This window comes from Vanessa tameamea, chromosome 6 (genome assembly GCF_037043105.1).
Source record: "Vanessa tameamea isolate UH-Manoa-2023 chromosome 6, ilVanTame1 primary haplotype, whole genome shotgun sequence".
NCBI classification, from domain to species: Eukaryota; Metazoa; Arthropoda; class Insecta; order Lepidoptera; family Nymphalidae; genus Vanessa; species Vanessa tameamea.
Window position 1 is genome coordinate 10,632,354 of NC_087314.1, and position 21,551 is coordinate 10,653,904.

The 21,551-nt window shown below is 32.5% G+C and overlaps 1 protein-coding gene across 5 annotated transcripts in view; it reads right to left on the reverse strand.

Moving 5' to 3' along the window:
- Positions 1-12,660: 12,660 nt before the first annotated feature.
- LOC113396419 (calcyphosin-like protein) overlaps positions 12,661-21,551 on the reverse strand; it is a 52,095-nt gene continuing 43,204 nt past the window's right edge. For 4 of the 5 annotated variants that reach the window (XM_026634343.2, XM_064215119.1, XM_026634345.2 and 1 more), the window contains exons 3-8: positions 17,701-17,854; positions 16,117-16,213; positions 15,918-15,998; positions 14,940-15,064; positions 13,369-13,453; positions 12,661-12,948 (exon numbers count right to left, since the gene is read on the reverse strand). In XM_026634343.2, the coding sequence (XP_026490128.1) occupies positions 12,847-12,948; positions 13,369-13,453; positions 14,940-15,064; positions 15,918-15,998; positions 16,117-16,213; positions 17,701-17,854 (644 nt within the window). In that variant the 3' untranslated portion in view covers positions 12,661-12,846. Of the gene's footprint in view, positions 12,949-13,368; positions 13,454-14,939; positions 15,065-15,917; positions 15,999-16,116; positions 16,214-17,700; positions 17,855-19,868; positions 20,018-21,551 lie in introns of those variants that run through there. The other variant, XM_026634344.2, reaches the window with a different exon arrangement.

Here is a 21,551-nt window from a genome sequence, read left to right on the forward strand (position 1 = left end):
TCGTACACTTCTCAAAAAGAACGCTGTTCCCGTTATAGAGGTAATAAAAAGAGTAAAAAACTAAATGAAATACATATATATATTTCTAGCCTACCTCAATAGTGACGAGATATATTTTACTTATATTGTTTTATTTCCCAGGAACACATCAATATAAATATTGAAAACTCCCCGACAAGTCTCGACAATGTCAGCATACTGGATATGGTAGATATTTTTGAAACACACAGAAAAGCAGCACTTAAAAAACGCGTAAGTGAATTAACATGCAAGAAAAAACTGTTGCAGAAAAAAAAGCGAAGTACTAGTTCATCAAAATAAAAGACCGAAGAAACGTGTTACCAACAAAGCCGTGATATTTAAAGATTTAAAGAAAAAAGATTACATTACGAAAGAACAGCTTACTCAACTAAATTTATTCCGCTCATAAAAATAATCCCGAAATTAAAATGCTCTCCAAGAGACAGAAAAGAAATAAATTGAATCTTTTCGAAGGTGTATGATTGTTTTTATAATATGTGTATTTCTGTCTTTTTAAAACGTCTTAAATTTTTCACCTACCTTTTATACTATTTATTTGTTATATAGGCAAAAATCCCGGCTACAAATTCTGTACACGTGGTTTGTACCTTCTGCCTAATGAATTTGTTAGTCTATGACGGCAACGTGCGGTGATTGGTGGCCCGAATAATATTTGTTTACATTCACACGCAATTAAAACATCTTGTTTTCTCTTTTATTCTTATTGTTTTTATCAAGCTTTCCTTTTTACTTGTAGCGAAATGTTAAATAAACGGCCCCAGGCGCGGAACACTTTATACACTTAGTATAACATATATATTTATTAGAATATCATTGCTTTTGGGTAACAAAATTGTTGACGTTCTCGAGAGCGGTTGAATATTTTTGATTTAAAAGGTATTCATGCAAGGGATAGAAGGTATATGGTGGACCGCATTGGAATGTTGGGCTTAAGGGTCTCCATCTCTAAAACAGAGGCCCTTTTATTCCAAGGTCCACGTTGAACTCGCTCCGTTGTAGAAGACAAGTTGCCGCTGTAAGGATCGCCGGGAGTTTCTGGGTTTCGGGGGTCTCTGTACCTCGGGAACTACTCTAGCTTGGAGGCCCTCAAAGGTGGACCAACCGTCGGGGCGTCACGGTAGCATGCGGAAGCGAACCCACCCTTAAGAGTTGGAGTGGGTAACGCTGGTTTTTTAGTAGGTATTCCGGCGTCTTTAGTACTGGTGAGCCCCGCATAGCCCCCCACTTTACGTGGGGGAAACGCGTAAGTCCGTTATTCCAGCGAAAAAAAAAGGGATAGAAGGTAACGAAATTATATAATCTGCAGATTTCCGTAAGCCGAAGAAGTAAAATTAAAAAGGGAAAGCGCAGAGTGCAGGAAGTAGGTACTAAAGTAAGTAGTAGCAAGTAAATTATACTTTATTTACTATCCACGGCAACGTGAATTAAACTAGCCGTCTAGTTAGGTCTATGAGCCGTGATAGAATTAAGGACTTATACTCGAGCTGAACGTTACACCTCTTTTCCTTTTTCTTGTTTCGGACACTTACGAGCATATTATTTTTTTGCAATAAATATATAATTTTTATGAAATAGTGTTTTTGTTTTATTTTTATGTACTTAATAATAATAATAAATTTCCTGGTATAATCGAATACTTTTTAAATTCAATTCCTTGAATGTTCTCCTTTCTTCTTCTCCATCCTTGAATACCATACTACGTGCTAAAATAAGTTGCCTAACAGTAAGACAGTTCTGTGACCTCGCTCGACCAATGCGTTGCATTAGTGTTCTGCCAAGACCTGAGCGATGGCTTCACGACTTTGTCGAAAGCGCCCTGAAGTTGTGCCGAACTACACCGAAGTTAAGTTGGCAACTTGGGCGCGCTTTTCGTTCCTTCGAGTGTCATCAACATATATTCAGTAGCTCTTATGGATTTATTGTCACTTTTTAACTATTTATATTTCGAGTTTTAATAATACTGAACTAAGTATTATAGTATTTTTAACAAAATAAGTGAAACCTTCTAACCGCTTTGAAGGGTTCACTCATTATTAATATAAAAACAGTTTCCCAGGTATTATGCCTCGCTTTGGTATACCGGAGTGAATGAATTTTAGGCCTCGTCCTGACGGACTCGCTTGACATGACAAAGGTCTTTAAATATCTCACACCATCGTGGGAGGTATTGCACTATCATGGAGTTTCGACATATCTAAGACACATGCCCCTTTAGGGCAGAGAAGTCCTCTTAGTATCGTGGGGATTATAAAAAGGCTGGTGGTTTAGCCAGAGTCAAAACGTCGCTTCTATTGGACCGGATTGGGATGCTGGGCCTGGATGTCTCCGTATCTAGTTGTACCTTCTCCTTCACGTTTCGAATAGGACCCACATGACGTGGTAGTGCAGGTAAAGTTACAACGAAAAACCAAGGCCTGACCTTGTACGAGAGAGGCTTAATGGACATTAACAGAATTATTTCATTATTATATAAAATTGCATTTTGAACATTAAAGCTCCATCAACTGTTCTAAACGCTGACTTAAACGACAATAAATAATGTACCATGTATTTGTTTTATTAATTAAATTTTGTCTATATTCCAAACCAAAGAAGGAAATAGTTCATCAAACTGAGAGAAGGTCACTGAAATGTTTTATCCTTATCTGTATATACAAATATGTCTAATGTAGCATGAATATAATTGTAACTTAGGTCTTCAAAAATGAATATAAAAATCTTTATATTTTGCTTACTTTTGGTGTTTTATGTTATTTATCGTAAGAAAATTATTACAGCTGACCCAAATTGGATTAAGTTTATTTAAATGTGTAATTTTTGGGCTACGTAGCTCTGTAGGAAAAAAATAACCCTCATCAGATTACTTCGTTGTCGGTCTGTCCATCTGTCTATTTATGCGTTCATCAAAACCCTTTTCCCAAGGAACCAGAAGAAATATAAAGTTGAAATTATATATCAAATACTGAGGTCTGCGATCCCTAGGTGCAGTGAAAAAATCGAAACTTTATCTCCTCTCCTCACATTTTTTAAGTCATTTAAGGTACAATTTCATTACACTTTTGTTAAAATATTTAGATTCGATAATTGAATTAATATTAAGTTATAAATTCTAAGAGTAAAGATACATAAGTGCATACATAAATTCATTTATCAAATAAAATAATTTATACTCTTTGGTTAACATGACAATTATTTTTATAAATTACAAGTGTCAGATTACACAGAAAATTATTTTAATTAAGCCAATTTGAAATGAACTAGGAATGAATTGCAAATAAGATATATCGCTATCATTAAAAAATTAACAATCTCACTTAAGGATAAATAATAATGACAAAGAAAAAGCATAATAAAAGTATACAAAAGGTTGTAAAATTAGTTGAAGCGAGCAGTATCACTCCAGCTTTTAAAACTGTCTCAAACAAATCTAATACAGAATATAGTATGAGAAATAAAAAATATATTAATGATTTCAATCTTTGTGGATGTAACAATGAAATTAACACATACCTACCAAAAACTTGGCAATCTATCACGAAAATGTATGGTGATGCGGACACAACAGAGGTTTGGGACAGTCAAGGTAAAAATCCAAAACCGCTTTTCAAATCTAAAAAACGAAACAAGCATAAATATAAATCAAAACAAGAACCTAAATTAAATAACGATTTTAGAAATGAAAAAAGTAAAGTTAAACCCAAACATAAAAAAAAGAAAAAAAAAGTTAAGAAATCCCTTATAAGTTTATATCGCAAAAGAAATAAACGTAATCGCGTTTTAAATCGAAAATACCTCAAGTCTGAAAAACAACAACAAGAAATTGATTCTAACGTTAAAGATAACATGAAAGTGAAACCTCCAACACGTTTCGATTTTTTGTACAGAAAACCGATAGACAAATATTATCATCATAATGGAACCGGAGACTACAGTTTAATGCCAAATAAGAAGCAGAGACAAAATGGTGCTGCTAAAGGTACGGATGAACCTAACAATGAATTGGTTGTTACAAATAAAAAGGAAAATATAAGCAACGGTGAAAGGAAAAAAAGAAACAAAAATACTTTCTTAAAAGACAGTTCAGAGAAAATTATGACAATCTGGAGTAAGTGTAACTTGGTTAAAATGTTTTACAATCCACATTTAAGAAAATCACAAACTATTGTACATAATTTAAAGGATGAACCATTGTTTGAAATGAAGATTAACTCTGGTGATATGCGGGTTGCAAATTCTTCAGAAATTAAGGACAGATTAAAAAATCTTGGAAAAATTAAACGAAAACACTATTCGCAAAAAAAAACATTCCAAATTGGTGAAAATGAAGTGTGTACGAAAGGATTATGCGAAAATGCATTATTTCATAATCAGACTCGTTTTGATTGCAAATGTAGAAGAAAAAATAATAGAGTCGTTTGCAGCGATACAAATTGTGATCTAAAAAATAATCCGACAAAGAAAAAAAAACGTAAATCGTCATTGTCTAAGCTTAAACAAAGCAAACCTTTGGTTGAGGTTGTGCTGGATCGTAATAATATGAGTATATTAAATTCTAATGAAATCAGTGATATGTTTAAGAAGGCACCTTATTACGAAATCTGCCCTACCGGTATTTGCAAAGAGGCAAGCAAAGACCCAGGAATTGAACTAAACTGTAAATGTATTGGAAGAAAAATGACACCAATGATAAAAGAATGCACAGATGAAACGTGTGTCAGAACTACTAAAAAATGTAAATTATCAGAAATATGTTCTCGAGTTTTCTGTAAAACCGAAAATTGGGTTGGTTCCGAAAGAAATATAGTACGTGGTCACAGACGAAGACATAATATTATAAATCGACAATATGAAATACAAAAACATAAATCAGGTGCAAATACCAAAGGAACAGATGCACTACAGCTTACACGACATGGAGGTATAAATTAAGATATTTTTTTTGTAAAAATTATTATAAGTATATACCTTTATACCATATTTTTAACATAGACAGGATAAACAAATGTCTCATCAAGATAAATCATAAGGTGTTCAGGCAATAGATTACAGAAGATGTAATATAATGTCTGATATATTTTATCTTATTTATTATATGTATAGTTATTTATTATTTATTTACACTCATGCATAATATATTTTTAAATATAAAATACAAAATATATAAAATATATTTAAAAATATAAAATACAGAGGCCAACCAGTGGCGGGAACAAGGTCCAAGCCACCAGTGGTCAGGGCCCCAGAGAGAGGAACTTCCTCACAATACGCGCCGTGCTGAGGAGTACTGCCTTCTGCATCAGGCCCTTGACCCAGCTGCCTAACGAGAGCCTCTTAAGGTGTTGGTCGAGGCTCTTGGCCATTAGGCCATTCGCTGAAACGACTATCGGCACAATAACTGCTGTATCCACATCCCACATGTCGACAACCTCGTGAGCTAAGTCAAGATATTTTATTTGTTTATCCTTCTCAGCCTTCACGAGATTCTCGTCATGAGGGATGGTGACGTCAACAATTATCGTGCGGCGCTCTGACCGATCTATCACCACTATATCAGGCTTGTTGGCGACAACAGTCCTGTCAGTGATTATAGATCGGTCCCAGTACAGTGTGATACAACCATTCTCGAGAACTGGGTCGGGCACATACCTGTAGTAGGGTACCTCTGATACCACAAGACCGTATCGAAGTGCAAGTTGTTGATGGATAATCTTGGCCACTTGATTATGTCTGTGCAAATACTCTCCGTTAGCAAGACGAGAACAACCGGAAATAATATGTCTAAGGGATTCGCCCGGAGTGTGACACGCCCGACATATGTCCACCGTGCCATCCCTCACAATATACTTCCGGTAATTGTTCGTCATGATAACTTCGTCCATAATTGCACAGACAAACCCTTCGGTTTCACCAAATAGGTTGCCGAACCGTAGCCAAGATACGGATGCTATAAAGTCCACATCGGGTCCATGAAGGGCCCGATAGAAGCGTCCGTGTAACTCCTTGCTCTTCCATACCCCCTTGCGGTTCTCAGTACTTAGTACTACAGGTTTGCGCCAGTTCTCTTTGCCTAAGGAGAGCGGAGTTAGCCCCTTGTCCATTGTATTTCAAAATTAAATTTAATTTAATTTAATAATATTATTAATTTTTTTAAATTTTTATTTCATGATTGTGAAAATTCATTGAATAATATGTACAAGGATTATATGCAAATGCTTGTGAGTGCAATTTAAAAGAAGCTGAAGATATAATGGAAAATATTGAAAACGAAAAGAGAAAAAAAAGAAAAGAACTGAAGACATTAAGAAAGAAGATTCGATTGCATAAAATTAAATCTTCAACTCATATAAAACCAAATACACAAAAAATTAATCGAAATATTATTAAATGCTTAAAAAGGAAATGTAAACGTTGTAAAAAAAAAATAAAACAAAAGGAGAAGGAGTTCAAGGAAAACGAAAAAAAAGCCGACAAGGACAACTTAAGAATAGAAAAAATGAAAGAACAAAATAGAAATATCGAGGAACCTTACTGGAATTTCTTCACGAAATTTATAGCTGGTATCTTAAATATCGCAATTGATTTGATAGTCAAAACATTTTCAATGACTTTCTTTATACTGATGGATCCAATTGGAAGTTTTATATATGTTAGGGAAAGATCATTGGATCCTCCAGGCACAGTAATGAGAATAAAAGATTGGTTCACTAGGACATGGTCAAACAAAAAATCGAAAATATCAGAAACTATAAAGCAATCGGATACCTTGAATATTATTGCCGATCAAATAGAAGACACAGCTATCTATGAGACAATTTTTGGCAGTAAAGGCGGAACTGGAGCTGAAAAGTCATTGTATGAGAGAAAACGTAGATTAAGAAAACGAAGAATACAGAAACGATATAATCAAGCTATGTTTGGATGCCGCCACATGCTTTTAACCACCATGAGAAAAACACCGTGTTTGTGGTTCTATTATATTTGTCCAGATTTATATCCCCAATGCCTTAGTTTAGTATCTTTCATGAGAAATTTCTGTCATATAATTATATATCTTATTGCGTTGATTTGTTGGACTCCTTGTATTCTCTTTTTTGAAGGTTGTCGAGCATTTTTGTGTTGTTGCTTCTGCACGAATTAGTTTTTGTAAGTGATCAAAAGTTTTGTATATGTGCAATAATTAATAAAGTTCTATGGTTATTTTTATTATTTAAACCGTTGTTTTTTTAAAGCTTAACAAACGAATTTAACAAATACAGTTCATATTTCTTTCGTATAATGTTCTAGTATTCGTGTTTATTGCAAAAAACCAAAATTACTAATACACACGCAACTAGACATACAGCGGCTTGCGCATAATAATAATCTATATTTAATACAAGTATAGCTTTTAATATAACGAATAATAAATAAAAATCTAAAACCTGCGGACGTGTTATATTAATATTATTGTCTCATTAAAAATTTAAAAATATTTTTATATTTTAAAACATGTGTCAATTGGTCACGAAAGCAAACGAAAAAACATGTTAATGAAATTTAATAGGTATTGTTAGTAATCTTTAAATGATATATTATTCATTTTATATTTAAGTTTTCCGATAATTCCATTAAATATCCGAGGATCTGAAGAGTTAGTATGGTCTTCGACATATGTTTTACTTTGGATATTTTTGTTAAACTGATTCTTATCCATGTAAAAATAGTAATAATCATCTGGTATTTTCTCCCCATCATTATTATATTTAATCGTTTCATTTGTGAGATTAAAAACATTCAAAATTCCATCTTTATTTCTAAGTATCTTTTCACTTCTGTTGTTATTTGGATTACATGTATTATTTGTAATTCTCTTATGTAATAAATAAAGCGTCCTCTTTATATTACTATAAATGATGCAAGGATATTTGAATCCTATAGTATGTAATAAATCTTCAATCCATAAAATGTACAAAAGAATAACAAACAAAATAATAATAGCTATAAGTATGAATGAACAGCTACAAGTTTTATAGCACATTTGTGGATAACAGCCAGTACTACAAATATTGTTTTGGTAGCATTGTTTTATACAATAAAAAGCAATCCACATTGGCAATAAAGCGATACATTGAAAAATTGTAGAAATATAATTATGCACTGTCTGTACAAACAAACGTATTAGATCTTCAACAGCATGTAATATCATGATGATCACTCTCGAAATTGTTTGAATGGTGCATATTATTGGCGTGTATAATGTGTAACATAAACTCATTTTTGGTTTACTTTTATTTGAATTTTTCTAATATTTTGATTATTTTTATACTCGTTTTGTTACATTTTAATCTTTTTAGGACGTTGATTTTACATTAGAAGTAGAATAACATTAATCTGACATTTAATGTCAAACATATTTAAATGTGATAGTATGTACTCGGTGCATTTTTACTTTTTTAGTATTCATATTCGATATGAAGTTATTTACACACGCTATGAACTTATAGTACCTCCGACACAACTTAGAGGTAGCGTCGGTGAAATTCGTAAAACCCATCACATCCGAATTAAGTGTGCCTCCAAAATCATCAATCTATATTTATTATATGAAAATGATCTTTACGTTAACGTAATGATTCGTAATGTATTTATTTATTTATTTGGATCTCCAACAGTCGTACACAATAAACATCTAAAACTCACTTTACTTTAAATTAGAACTAACTATGTACAACCGATTACAGAAGAACACACCATACTCACACAAAATTACAAAAGTAGTATATATTAAATCAAAGTAAAAAAACAATGATTTGAATAAAAACCCCAAACAAAAAAGAGGTAACTATTAATTAGTTATATTAGTATGTAAAAACCTTATTTTTTCGTTAAAAAAAATATAAATGACCTAACTAACTAAATTTTTAAGCTAAATTAACATTTGCTTTATAACATAAATCACATGTTCACGAATGATGAGAGCCCATCACAACCAATGTCCAGTGTTGCTGCATTTTTTACACAATCAAAGTCAAAGTCAAAGTCAAAACTCTTTATTCAATATAGAAGTGTTTACACTTGCTTATTGATAGTCAAAAATCTACCACCGGTTCGGAAATTAACACCTCTGACCTGAGAAGAACCGGCGAAAGAAACTCAGCGGGATATATATATATATATTTTCATTTTGCATGTACAATAATAATTATATTTTAGCTATTTGAAACAGCCTGGAGGCGATCATTTACTTCCCAAGGTGTGCAGTCAACTAAAAAGTCATTAGTGTTGTAATATCCTTTAGCACACAAACGCTCTTTAACGATTCTTTTGAATTTTATATTTGAATAATTTTGAACGTTTTCTGGGATCCTGTTGTAAAAACGTATACATTGCCCCAAAAAAGAGTTACTAACCCTGTGTAAACGGGTACTTGGAGTAACAAGTTTATTCTTGTTCCTAGTGTTAATAGAATGTACGTCACAATTTCTGGGAAAATCATTTATGTTTTTGCGTAAATACATAACATTATCAAAAACAAATTGAGAAGCGACAGTCATTATTTTAATTTCTTTAAATTTACCTCTTAACGAATCTTTTGGCCCCAGGTTATAAATTGCACGAATAGCCCTCTTCTGCAGTACAAAAATGGTATTAATGTCAGCTGCATTACCCCAGAGTAGGATGCCATACGACATTATACTGTGGAAATAACTGAAGTACACAAGGCGAGCCGTATCCACATCAGTCAAAAGTCTAATTTTTTTTTACCGCATAGGCTGCAGAGCTGAGTCTATTCGCCAATTTATTTATATGGGGGCCCCATTGGAGCTTCGAGTCTATTGTCATACCAAGGAACTCTGTTGATTCTAAAACATCTAATGCTTCCCCGTTTAAACGTACAATCGTTTTGACACATCTTACATTGGGATTAGTGGATTTAATACATTTTGTCTTTTTACTATTTAACATTAAATTATTAACACTAAACCAATTTACTATTTCAGAGAGAGCATTGTTCACATCGTCATATATTGAAAGACGTCTTTTTATTTTAAAAATTAAAGAAGTATCATCAGCAAACAATATTATCTCGAGTTTATCACCTAGGAGATGTGGCAGGTCATTTATATAAACAAGGAAGAGAAATGGTCCAAGAATTGATCCTTGAGGGACCCCCACAGTAACTGGAGACCCGGGAGATCTCTTTCCATTTACATCAACCCTCTGAATCCGATTGCTCAGATACGAAATCAGAAGACTGAGTGCAGTATCCCTAATTCCATAATGATTTATTTATGTACATGTACATATAAATAGTTCGTATGGTTGGTACTCATCACTTATTGTAACATCAAGCTTTCAATTGCTGTTTTAAATAACGACTAAGTTCACAGCATCCGAAAATTATTTAATAGTAAAATTTAAAAAACGTAAGGAACATTTGAGTGCTAAAATATATTACAAAACTAAAGAATTTTTAGATCATTGCTCTCCTGGGAATGCCACGATCGCATCTCAAGTTAAAAAAAAATATTTTTGTTATTGTCATTTGCAAAATTATAAGATCATCAGATGAAAAATGTCTTATTTAGTGTCATTTACCGGTTCGTATCAGGCATGAGGTGTTTATTTTTTTTTACCGGTGGTAGGTTTTTGACAATAAATAGCCATGTTTGATGCTTCTATAATTAATACTTAGTCAAAATCTTGACTTTGATTCTGACACATGGGACATAACTAGCGGCCGACCGTAATTTTTTTAATTTAATAAAAAATCGTTAATTTGATAAAAAAAGCGAAACATTGTTTTAAATGTCAATCTTAAATTTCTAACTCGCCTTTGACTTCTGCTTCGGCTTTGGCTTTAGCCAGAAATCGGCCTTTGTTCGGATGCTAGGTATAACACATCTTCGATTCCAAGGTTGGAGTCAGTGTTCTGACGAAATTGTTTCGTTTATACCTTAGGGTGCTAATTGTATATGAGGTTATGCGGTGGAGACAACTTACTATTGGTGATCTGTTTCTTTGTGCATTGCTTTTACAAAAAATTTAAACAGTAAATGTGATATTGTAAACATGTATATGTAACGTATATATATAACCAATATCACATTCACTGCCGAATAAATTTTTCAAAGTAATCTCTTATTGGTCTCGTAAAATTAGTCAACAGCCAGAAAAAAAAGAACGAAAATATTTATTATAATAATAATTTATAGGGCGCATAGCATAAATAGTAATGTCAGTAAGACAAAAAGTTTGACCATATCTTAGTGTTTCGAATGATATCGCGTAATAACCGTGTATTGCTAAGCGAGGTTGTTTTTGTTACAGAGGTTTGTTCTAGTTTGTTAATTGCTTCAGAAGTTTCTTCTTGTTTGAGATGTTTTCCAGACGTCGAACTAAGTTCGGTTGATAAAAACGTGTTAGTTAATAGTTTGTTGTCATTTAAAGAGGTTAATATAATATCATCTGTGTAATCCGTGTCGTTTCTAGAACATTCTGTAATATCGCCAGGAGTTGGAACGAATTTGTACACCGGAACTTTAGCTTTAGTGTAACCGAGACTGTAGAAGATCTTGTCTAGGACGCCGGTTGCACGGAATATGAAGAACAATATGATGATAGCTAAAGCTGACATGATGCAGTCGCAAGCGCCTCCTCTGTTGACGGGGCAGGGGCCGCCGCCCCCACACATAAAACATTTCAGCCTTGCCGTCAGTAGAAATACTATACATATCGGGATCAGTGATAGCATTTGTAATAGAAATGATATAAAATTGTACATCGTTTGAAGAATCATTCGAATCAGGTTTTCTATCATAAGAATGACTGTCATAAACACTCTTACTAACATTTGTATACCGCATATTACGGTTTGCAGCAACGCGTGTAATGTTCGACACATTTTGAATGATTATTTTTAGAATTTTATATGTATAGACTGGTTTATTGAAATATTCAATAAATAACTTCATTCGCTTCCCATTGTTTATACGCTTGTATAACATTTATTAGGCACTGTTGATTTCTATAAAATACTTATATCAAATAAAGGTGAAAAAAATGACGTTTCTATCTATAAAGAACGTGTCAGTTTTATTTAAAAATAAACGGCAAAGGTATTTATGCAAAGCCACCAATTTTTTCTTTATGATAAAAAAATATCCTTAAAAATTTTCTTATTACATTTATGCATCGGTAAAAATATCGCGTAGCTCTTTTGAAATAAATCAGATTTATTATTATTGTTCTTGATCAGTCTTGCATTGAAACCCGGCCTTAAATCCAAACATGTTTATCCAAAGAGTATTCATATAATGAGTACCTATTCAGATTTTTTCACTAACTGTGTCTTATTAAAGTTTTTTAAATTTGTTTATTTTAATATCAAAGGTGACATTAGAAACATTTCTCAGGTGCAGTTTGTAGATGTCGTTATTCTAACAAACACTCTTAAATAACTTATGTGTGTGTTGCTTCCTGCAAGTAATATCATACAACTGCCAGACACGGTCGCTTACTATGACCCTGAGACGAAGACGAAAGACCTCAATCTATAAATTTCTTAATCTTCATTTGAACTAGAATATCTATCTTGATTGACCAAATATTTTATAATCATAAAAAAATCAAAACAAGTTAAAATATGTATTTATTAGACGTAATAGTAGCACACAATAATTTAACAAACAAAGTATTAATAATAATATTTATTACAACGACATTAGAGGACAAGAAAGTAGTGCACTTGACATATAAGTCTACACGTCTCATTCGCTCTCATGCGTGCGGATGTGCGAGAGCGAGACAGATATATACGTAGCATTACAGCTTGTAAGCTTGACGCATCATCAGGTCGAAATAGCAATCATTGTCGATGGAGACACTTATGCCGCTGTAGTAGTTCATAAACTCTTCAAGGTTTATCTGAAACGAAACAAGTAGGATGCAACTAATCATAATAAAATAAAAATTATGTGGTCAAGTTAACACCTTCTAGTTCAGGAGAAATCATCGCAAAAGTGTTTTCTTATTCTTGCTTAATTATATTCTAGACTATTGTATAAAGAAAATTTCATATTTTATTAGTTTTTTTTTAAATATATTTACATGGGTAAAATGTAGCTACATAAAATACATTAAAGTTATTTTTACAGTATTAAAAAGATCTTTTTTATTCGTATTTTATAGAATATTAAAGAAAAATTGTCGTTTGAAAATAAAAATTCCTCGCAATCGAATCTCGTAAAATTTTAGGTGGAATATATTTTGGTACCTCTTTAGCTATTCTAAATGATAATGTTTTACAATATTTTTAAGTAAATTCGGACGATAAGTAGCACTTACCTTTCCATCAACAGAGCCTTCAGTTTCAAAGTTTGCGAGGAACTTGTGCAGAATCATATCAGCGGACTCCTCACCACTCATGTATCTGTAAAATTTCAATAAAAATCATCAGAATGAGTAATACTTAATACCTTTTTTGCTTAAAAAAGAAGATTTAAATAAAGTTAAGAAAAAAATAAATCAATTAAGCAATAAATAAAATAAAATAAAAAATAAGTACACTTGTCTATATTTAATCGATTTTGTTACAACGTGCCGAGTTTTATTCCGTACGTTAACCGTTCGTCGTCGATCTTTATATTAGGGATTGTTATAAAGTTATATTAAAAATGGACGAAAATTATATATTAATAATACTTATATTATTATTACTATATCATATGAATAAAAGTTATGTGTTTTTGTTAAGAATGAAATTTATAAAATACATGTATCAAAATGGCGTGTCATAAGTCGGTTGTCCAAATATCACGAATGAGGTACGAACTCAATTCTCACAGAATCGCTTTCGTGATGTTAAGCTGTCATTAACACTGATAGATAATGACTATAAGTAATATCAATCTCTCCTTACATCGCTAGTATATTGTCAACGTTGGGAACTAATATGTTATGTCCCTTGTGGCTTTAGTTACAGTGGGTGCTTGCCTCTCAAACCAGATGACATCAGTACTAAGTATTATTTGCCGGTATAAAATGTAAAGAGTTGGCGGCACCTATCAAATGCCCTCGCACAAGCCCCGAACTTGGAATCAAATCCGAATGTTATTGCTTTAAACAGAAATTGACATCCAAGTCGTCATACATATAATTAAGAGACTAAAAAATGAGTAGGTACAACTCAAACACGAATGAAAACCAATATAGTGACAGTAATTGCTTTTTATCATGTTTGGGTTGAGTAGAATACCAGTTTCTAATGACCTCTAGTCTCCGGTTTATCAATTACTAGTGACCTTGGAAATGCTGCTAATACTGCCATATCATATAGAATTTTATTTTACCCTGTTAGGATATAAGTGAGCAATGAGCGAGCCATTGTCAAAATCAATAACGTACCACACGTCTTCCTATTCGCATATCAACTCATTCACCGGGTTAGACCACCTGCACCTACACCCACCGAGGCATATAACCCACCTACCTATGTATAGAATAAACACATATATATATATATATATATGCAAACAATACACAACCGAGTACAATAATAAAAAAATATTACTTAATTACAAAATATACATATATTTCCTTATTCTCACAAGCTACCAATAAGTTGTAGACAAACGAAAAATCCTAAGCAACACTGTCTAAAAGAGAAAGGTCGTAACGACTCCTCAGTTCGATTTCATGAATATCGATGTAATATAGATACGCCAATTACAGATACGTTATATTTATAAAACAAATTCTCCAGCCTATACTTCGCTGCTATAATATCAATATTAACACGAGTCACCAACACCACAAAACAAGTATGCTTCACCATATTAGAAAGATACACGAATAGATAACAAATGTTAATTTAATCTTTGAATTAAACATTGATTACTTCCATCAAAACGTCTCACCTCGGGTGTGCAGTGACAGAATAAACTCCACGAACATCATCAATCGTGATGACACCGTCTCCTGTTTTGTCGAGTTTCTTGAATGCTTGCTCGACGATAGCGCGACGCGATTCTGACATCGGTGGCTGAAGATTATTGTTAATATTTTAAAGAAAGAGTAAGCAACAGTCTGTACATTTATATACAGCCCAAGCTGGACTAAGACCTCCTTGACAAGAAGGATTAGAGCCTATTCTGCTACGATGTAGATAGGTTACACCACTGCGCAAGATATAAATAATTATAAAACAAAATGAGGAACATGAAAATTCAGTAGTGTTTGCCTGGATCTGAACCCGTAATCTTTGATTCGCGTGTTCTTGATGGTTTGATTATATTTCACGTATCGAATTGCGATTCATTTAGAAAACGATAACATTCTTTAAACTATTCCACGAGTTTAAGACCAGTAGGGATTTGGATTATATAATCAGATAAAATCTTTAATGTCTTTATTTCCAGCCAAGAATGAATAAATCAGAAACATACACACAAAAACTCTTAAAAGTATTTTAGTAAAATTATTATATCCTAATTTACAACGTTTCAAGAAGAATTCGACGCTTATCGAAAGTTCAAATCTATCTAATAGTGTGGAAAAAAACATTTGAAATTGGAATTGACTATTGGAATATAAAGTGCATGCCTTGAGGTATCTATGGTATCTTTACTGGAAGTGCCAATAATTGATTCCATAAAAATAATATTACTCAATTTTAAAATGTTTAATCCTATCTATTTTTCTTATTTATGAATTGAATACTTAAATTTTACTTTACTTAAGTGTTATATATAATATAATAGGAAAAAAAGTCACCTAAATAAAAGACATGGAAATAATCAATTTTGTTCTCAAGTAAATACGTTCATACTACATTGTATACAAACTACGATTTGCACTAACAGTCGTACGAAAGGATAGGACATTTAACATCTTACCCGTATCTGGACAAGAAACTCGTCGAGACTGATCGAGCCACTTTTATCAGTGTCGAACTTGTTAAACAACTGCTCGGCTTCCTGAAACAATATCGTAATTGTAATCTTCAATACGTATTTGTGGTGATTTTATTTATTATAATTTTAATATATATATATTTAAAATGTAGGGCTTAAATGAAAAAAAGATTTATCATACGTCTTTGCTTATTTCTAATCCTGTCTCTTTGATACCGTTGAGGAACTCCTCCTTATTAAGTTGCTTGCTTCCATCGTCATCCATCCGACGGAAAACTCTGAAATGAAACAAACAAATCGCATACAATTTGAAACTGTCAACTTGACTAGGGCAAAGTCTTACATTAAAACAACAATTCTTTTTGATTTTTTTTTAAGTCGGACATGCATATCGATCACCTGATGGTAAGTGGTCACCACCGCCCATAGCCAATGGCTGTAAGAAATATTAACCATTCCTTACATCGCCAATGCGTCACCACTCACCAACCTTGGGAACTAAGATGTTATGTCCCTTGTGCCTGTAGACGCACTGGCTCACTCGCCCTTCAAACCGGAACGCAACAATACTGAGAGGTACTGTTGTTGTCGCGGTAGAATATCTGATGAGTGGGTGGTATATACCCAGGCGGACTTTCTCAAAGCCCTACCACCAAGTAAAGTTGATAACGTATACTAGAATTATCTTCGAAGCGTAATGTAAGATGCAAAGATATTTATTCGATTATTTCCATTTTAATGTAATTTCCAGTTTCTACATTTTAGACAATACCCATGGATTTGTATTGCAGTCTTACAGTTCAAAGGATTCGGTATATTGATTATAGATGCGTGATATCTGGCATCCTAATGTTACCGGCGCGGTGTAAGAAACAGTTTAATATAAACTGTTTTACTTCAGAAAGCCAATCAAAAATTTTGGGGTTAATAAAGTGGCAAAGAATTATCTGTCGAAAATTCCAGCTTTATCAATTAGCCAATATAGCTCTGTATGCGGATTTTTCGATTTTAATTTTATTGTAAGTACCAATATTATTGTTCATTTTATTATTGCATCACGTGATTACAAATTTAACGATAGCTTTTCCACCAGCAAATTTTTGTATTGATAGGTGATATTAACCGTTTTTATTTTTTTAACAGTAGCCACCTAAAAAGAAGTCATTATTTCATAACATTCTCAAGATCTTCCAGTACCAGTAGTCGTAATATCAAAGGCACTATTCTTAGACTAGAACACTGAAGGGTGTCAAGTTACTTCTTGACCTAATTAATATCCAAAGAGCATTAATGATAAGTCTGTTTGCTTTACGTTACATGTTCAGTGAGTTAAAATAACGATCTTTACTGACATATGTGATAATTACATACAAATATAGCCATTCAGCAATTATTTAAACTACCTCGTTGGCTTTTTGCATAGCTTAGAAAGATGCATATCACAAGATGCCGGGATCGAATCCGGTTGATCCGGGAAAATTATTGAATTTTCTTTCAAGGATTAGCCGTCCCATCGGACTAAGAGAGCGATGGAATATAGAGTGCATTTATTAACGTAGGTACTTATGCTTTTCTTGTGCCAGACTCCAGGCATTTCTACAGAAAAATCAATCAAATTTTTATTGGCCTGCTCCGGGATTGATCCCAGAACCCCGCGTTGGCAAGACCAACAAGTATATAATTACTGGTTAGCTAGCTTGTTCTTGCAAAGAATATCGAAACTACGTCAATATTTCTAAGTGGATATTCATGTAAATCAACAAACCTTCCAAGTCCGACGATTCCTGAAGCGCCACGAGAGAGACATAGGAGCCGTAACTTCTCCAACGGGTCGGTGGTGTTGGAGAGAGCACGCGTGCTCTTTTGTATCAGTTCCTCCTCTTGACGGGAGGAAGCAGATTGCGGACGGTGCATTGCTACTGTTAAATTAAATATGAAAATAAAATTATAGATGTTTTATCTATGAAATGAACTATGGAATCATTTAACAGCATTGACATGACAAACATTTTATACAAAGTAACTTTTCTTTTTTTTTCAAAATTGTTGTAAACTATTGTCTGTTTTATCTGTCGTATTTAAATTTATGTACACATTACACGAACATTAATGTATGATATTTGTCTATGCTAACAATTTACAATAATTAAATAAAAAAATATATATTTCAAAGTCAGAACTCAGATGTGCGAAATAGTTTATGCGTGCAATTATTAGGAAATAAGTTTCTAATTCAGTTATTCGAAAAATAAATCATCAGATCACATTTACGGAAATAAAGTCTATAACTATGTCAATGTTGCAAATATTATAAAAAGAAGATTTTTTTATTACTAATTAGGTAGATATGGAACTACCATATACATTTTTATAGTTTATAACATTTTCTTTGTTTATTGTTTTAGGACGTATATTGGCTAGAGGTTGCTATTAATCCAACGAAGTCAACGATATTGTCAGTCCAGACACTTTGAACCTTGGAGCGAATGCTGTCAAAACTATAACCAGGTACACAAAAACTTTGTATGAGATATTTGTAGTTTCTAAACTGCCCTAAGAGAAGTCGGAACCCCAATAAACATACTTTTAATAGTCTTACTAACCTTAAATACTTAATTAAATTTGAAATAAAGTTAGCTTTAGTTTCATTTAACTATCAGATAAATAAACCTTAAAGCAATAAATAAAATACAAAGTTTCAAGGTTTTTTCCAGACACACAAACCTTTAACAGATTACAAATATAACGACCCATATAATAAATGCGTAAAAAATATGTAGCGAGTTTTATACGATACTTAAGCAGAATAATTAAATACGCAATAAAAAACACATGACACACACATACATACATATAGCAATTGTGCATGTGCGTATATGCACACGTTATATATATCATAGAGCATATAGATCTCTAAAGCTTGATTTAAATGGTATTTAAAAAAAAAATAACTTGCTGATCGAAAAACGCTTGTACAGCAGACATTATTTGACTGTCGTAAATTACAATACAAGTATGCACAAGCATTGCTATATTGGCTTTATTTACCAATTATTTTAATAAATTATCTTACTAGCTGCTGGATTATCTCATAAATAAATACCGGCAAAAAGGTAGATTGGTATCTTTAATCTTGATTTAATCTTTATTTTACTCGTGCGAATTCAAGAGGACTTGTTAACAAGCGATTGAGGTTGAAATTAAATTTTATGCCGTATCTAGCGCATAGCTCTATCTAGTTCTATGCTATATTTTATAATATTTCACCTTACGATGATATTTACTACAATTTTGTTTTTTCAGCACATAGAAATAATATTAAAATTGTCTTGCTTAGGTTCACAAATTTCTTACGTAAAATGCGTTGTAAATTTAAAACGACATAACCTTCAAATTGTCTGTTAGGAAATCGATAAACGCGACATATTGTACCGAAACAGTTCCGATGGTTGTGCGATTTAAAGCAAACTATTTCCTCACATGCAATATTTAAACCATAAAACTTCAAACGGCTTTATAAAGGCTGTAAATGAATGAGCAAACGCGTTTATTATTTATTGGAAAGTAAATAAATCAAACGATCGTGAATGCAGAGATAAAATCTTTACAATTGAACTGAAATAGTCACTAAGCACTATCTATGTTTAAATCCAATCCCTAATACCTTTATCACCTATAATATAAAGCTCTACGTAGCTGTAAGGCAAACGATGTTAGATTGGTGCTAAATACCGTGAACTGTCCACATTTTATATTCTCAAACGGCAATCGATATGAACACTATATTATTTATGTAATAATTGTGGTTGACGATATAGTTTGAAACGTCTATTGTCTATTTAAGAAATGAGTTACTTTCTCAGACCTTGGTAAATTAAACTATTTTAATTTTATATGATTCGAATTATAATATAACTAAATGAAAGAACTTACTATTGGATTTCGTTTTAGATTTTCCTCGATACATTTCTAAAGCATTCATTTATACGCAAGTCACAAAAAAAACTTAATTTTATATCTTTTTATGGGGTCACGTCTTCATCGTAGAAGGTGCTACGGACGACTGACACAAAACATTCATAGTTTCGTAGCGGAGTCACTGACCCGTGGATCGCCGCTGTATGTTTTAAGGAATAAAATTAATCTAATTAAATAAGGTCAAAATTAACAACTGTATTATATGAACAATCAAATGAATAACAATATTTTTGATGATAATATTTTCTATTTTATATATATGTTGTTATTTTTGTTATGTGTAATAAAGCGCATATAAGGCTAATTACTATAAAATTATTGTAATAAATTGGGCTTAACATTCTGAAGCTTGATCATAATGAAACGTTAATAATTTCAAATACTTCTAAAATTTACATTAAAACTTTTATAATAAAAGAATAAAAATCACTTGAAACAAACTAAATAAAAAACTTTTTTGTGTTGATTGAGAAGTCGCAGAAGGTATAGGCAAACCTTTTGTATTATTGATTGCAATTTCTAGGTAATTATTTAAGGTACTAGGTATTTTCAAATTTAATTATAAATGAAGGTCAAGTTTATGTCTTTAGTAAAACTTTCAAGGACGATCGAACAAATAATCTTAGAACGCAAACCTTATAACGAACATTAGCATGACAAGGGACATTTATATAAGAATTTGAAAATATCACCACATTGGTTGGCTAAAATTAACTAATTATTACACGGTGGATTCGGACATAAGATTTTATACATATGTTTATTTTAATAATATATGAAATAGTGGCGGATGGGCAAATGCGCCACCTGATGGTAAGTGGGAATCACCCCCCTATAGACATTGGCACCGTATGAAATTTTAATAATTCCTCACATCTTCAATACGCCGCCAACCTTGGGAATTAAGTTATTTTATCCCATGTACACTGTCTCCCTCACTCTTCAAACCGGAACACAAAAATACAAAGTATTGCTGTTTGACGGTAGAATATATGATGAGTGGGTGGGTGATGAGACGGGTTTACACAAAGCGCTACCAAGTAAGTAACATTTAAAAAAAATGTAGAAGAATTAACTTAAGAAAGCTGAGTTATATCTGAATAATATAGAATCTGTATAAGATCAATTTTAAATAGCTGTTATTTTTTACCACTGAACTTCGTTCGGCCATAATATATTTAATATAACTGTAAATAAGCTTGTTTTTTTTTTATTATGAAAGAATGCGTATTTAGTTATTGTCATTCCCAATACTTACACAAATAACGATATATCCGTGTCGTCAAGTGCTAGGCATAAAAACGTAGCCTTTGTCCTTCCTTGGAGTTCAAGCTCGCTTCATACCAAATATCATCAAATTCTGTTTAGTGGGCTTACCGTGAAAGAACTGCACACATCCAGATATAGTTACTTTCGCATTTATCATATTAGTAAGCATATATATATTGAATTATAAAAAAAATCATAAACACTAAGAACCAAAAAAAAAATTACGAATAAATTTACCATCTTGAAGCTACTGCAATTATTGAGCAGTGTAATGGCAGTGAAGAGCTAGGGAAGTCTGTTTAAACACTTCGTCTAGGATATTTTATTTTCTAGAACGTAAAAGGACTGCGCTATAGTCGCGTGTGGGGT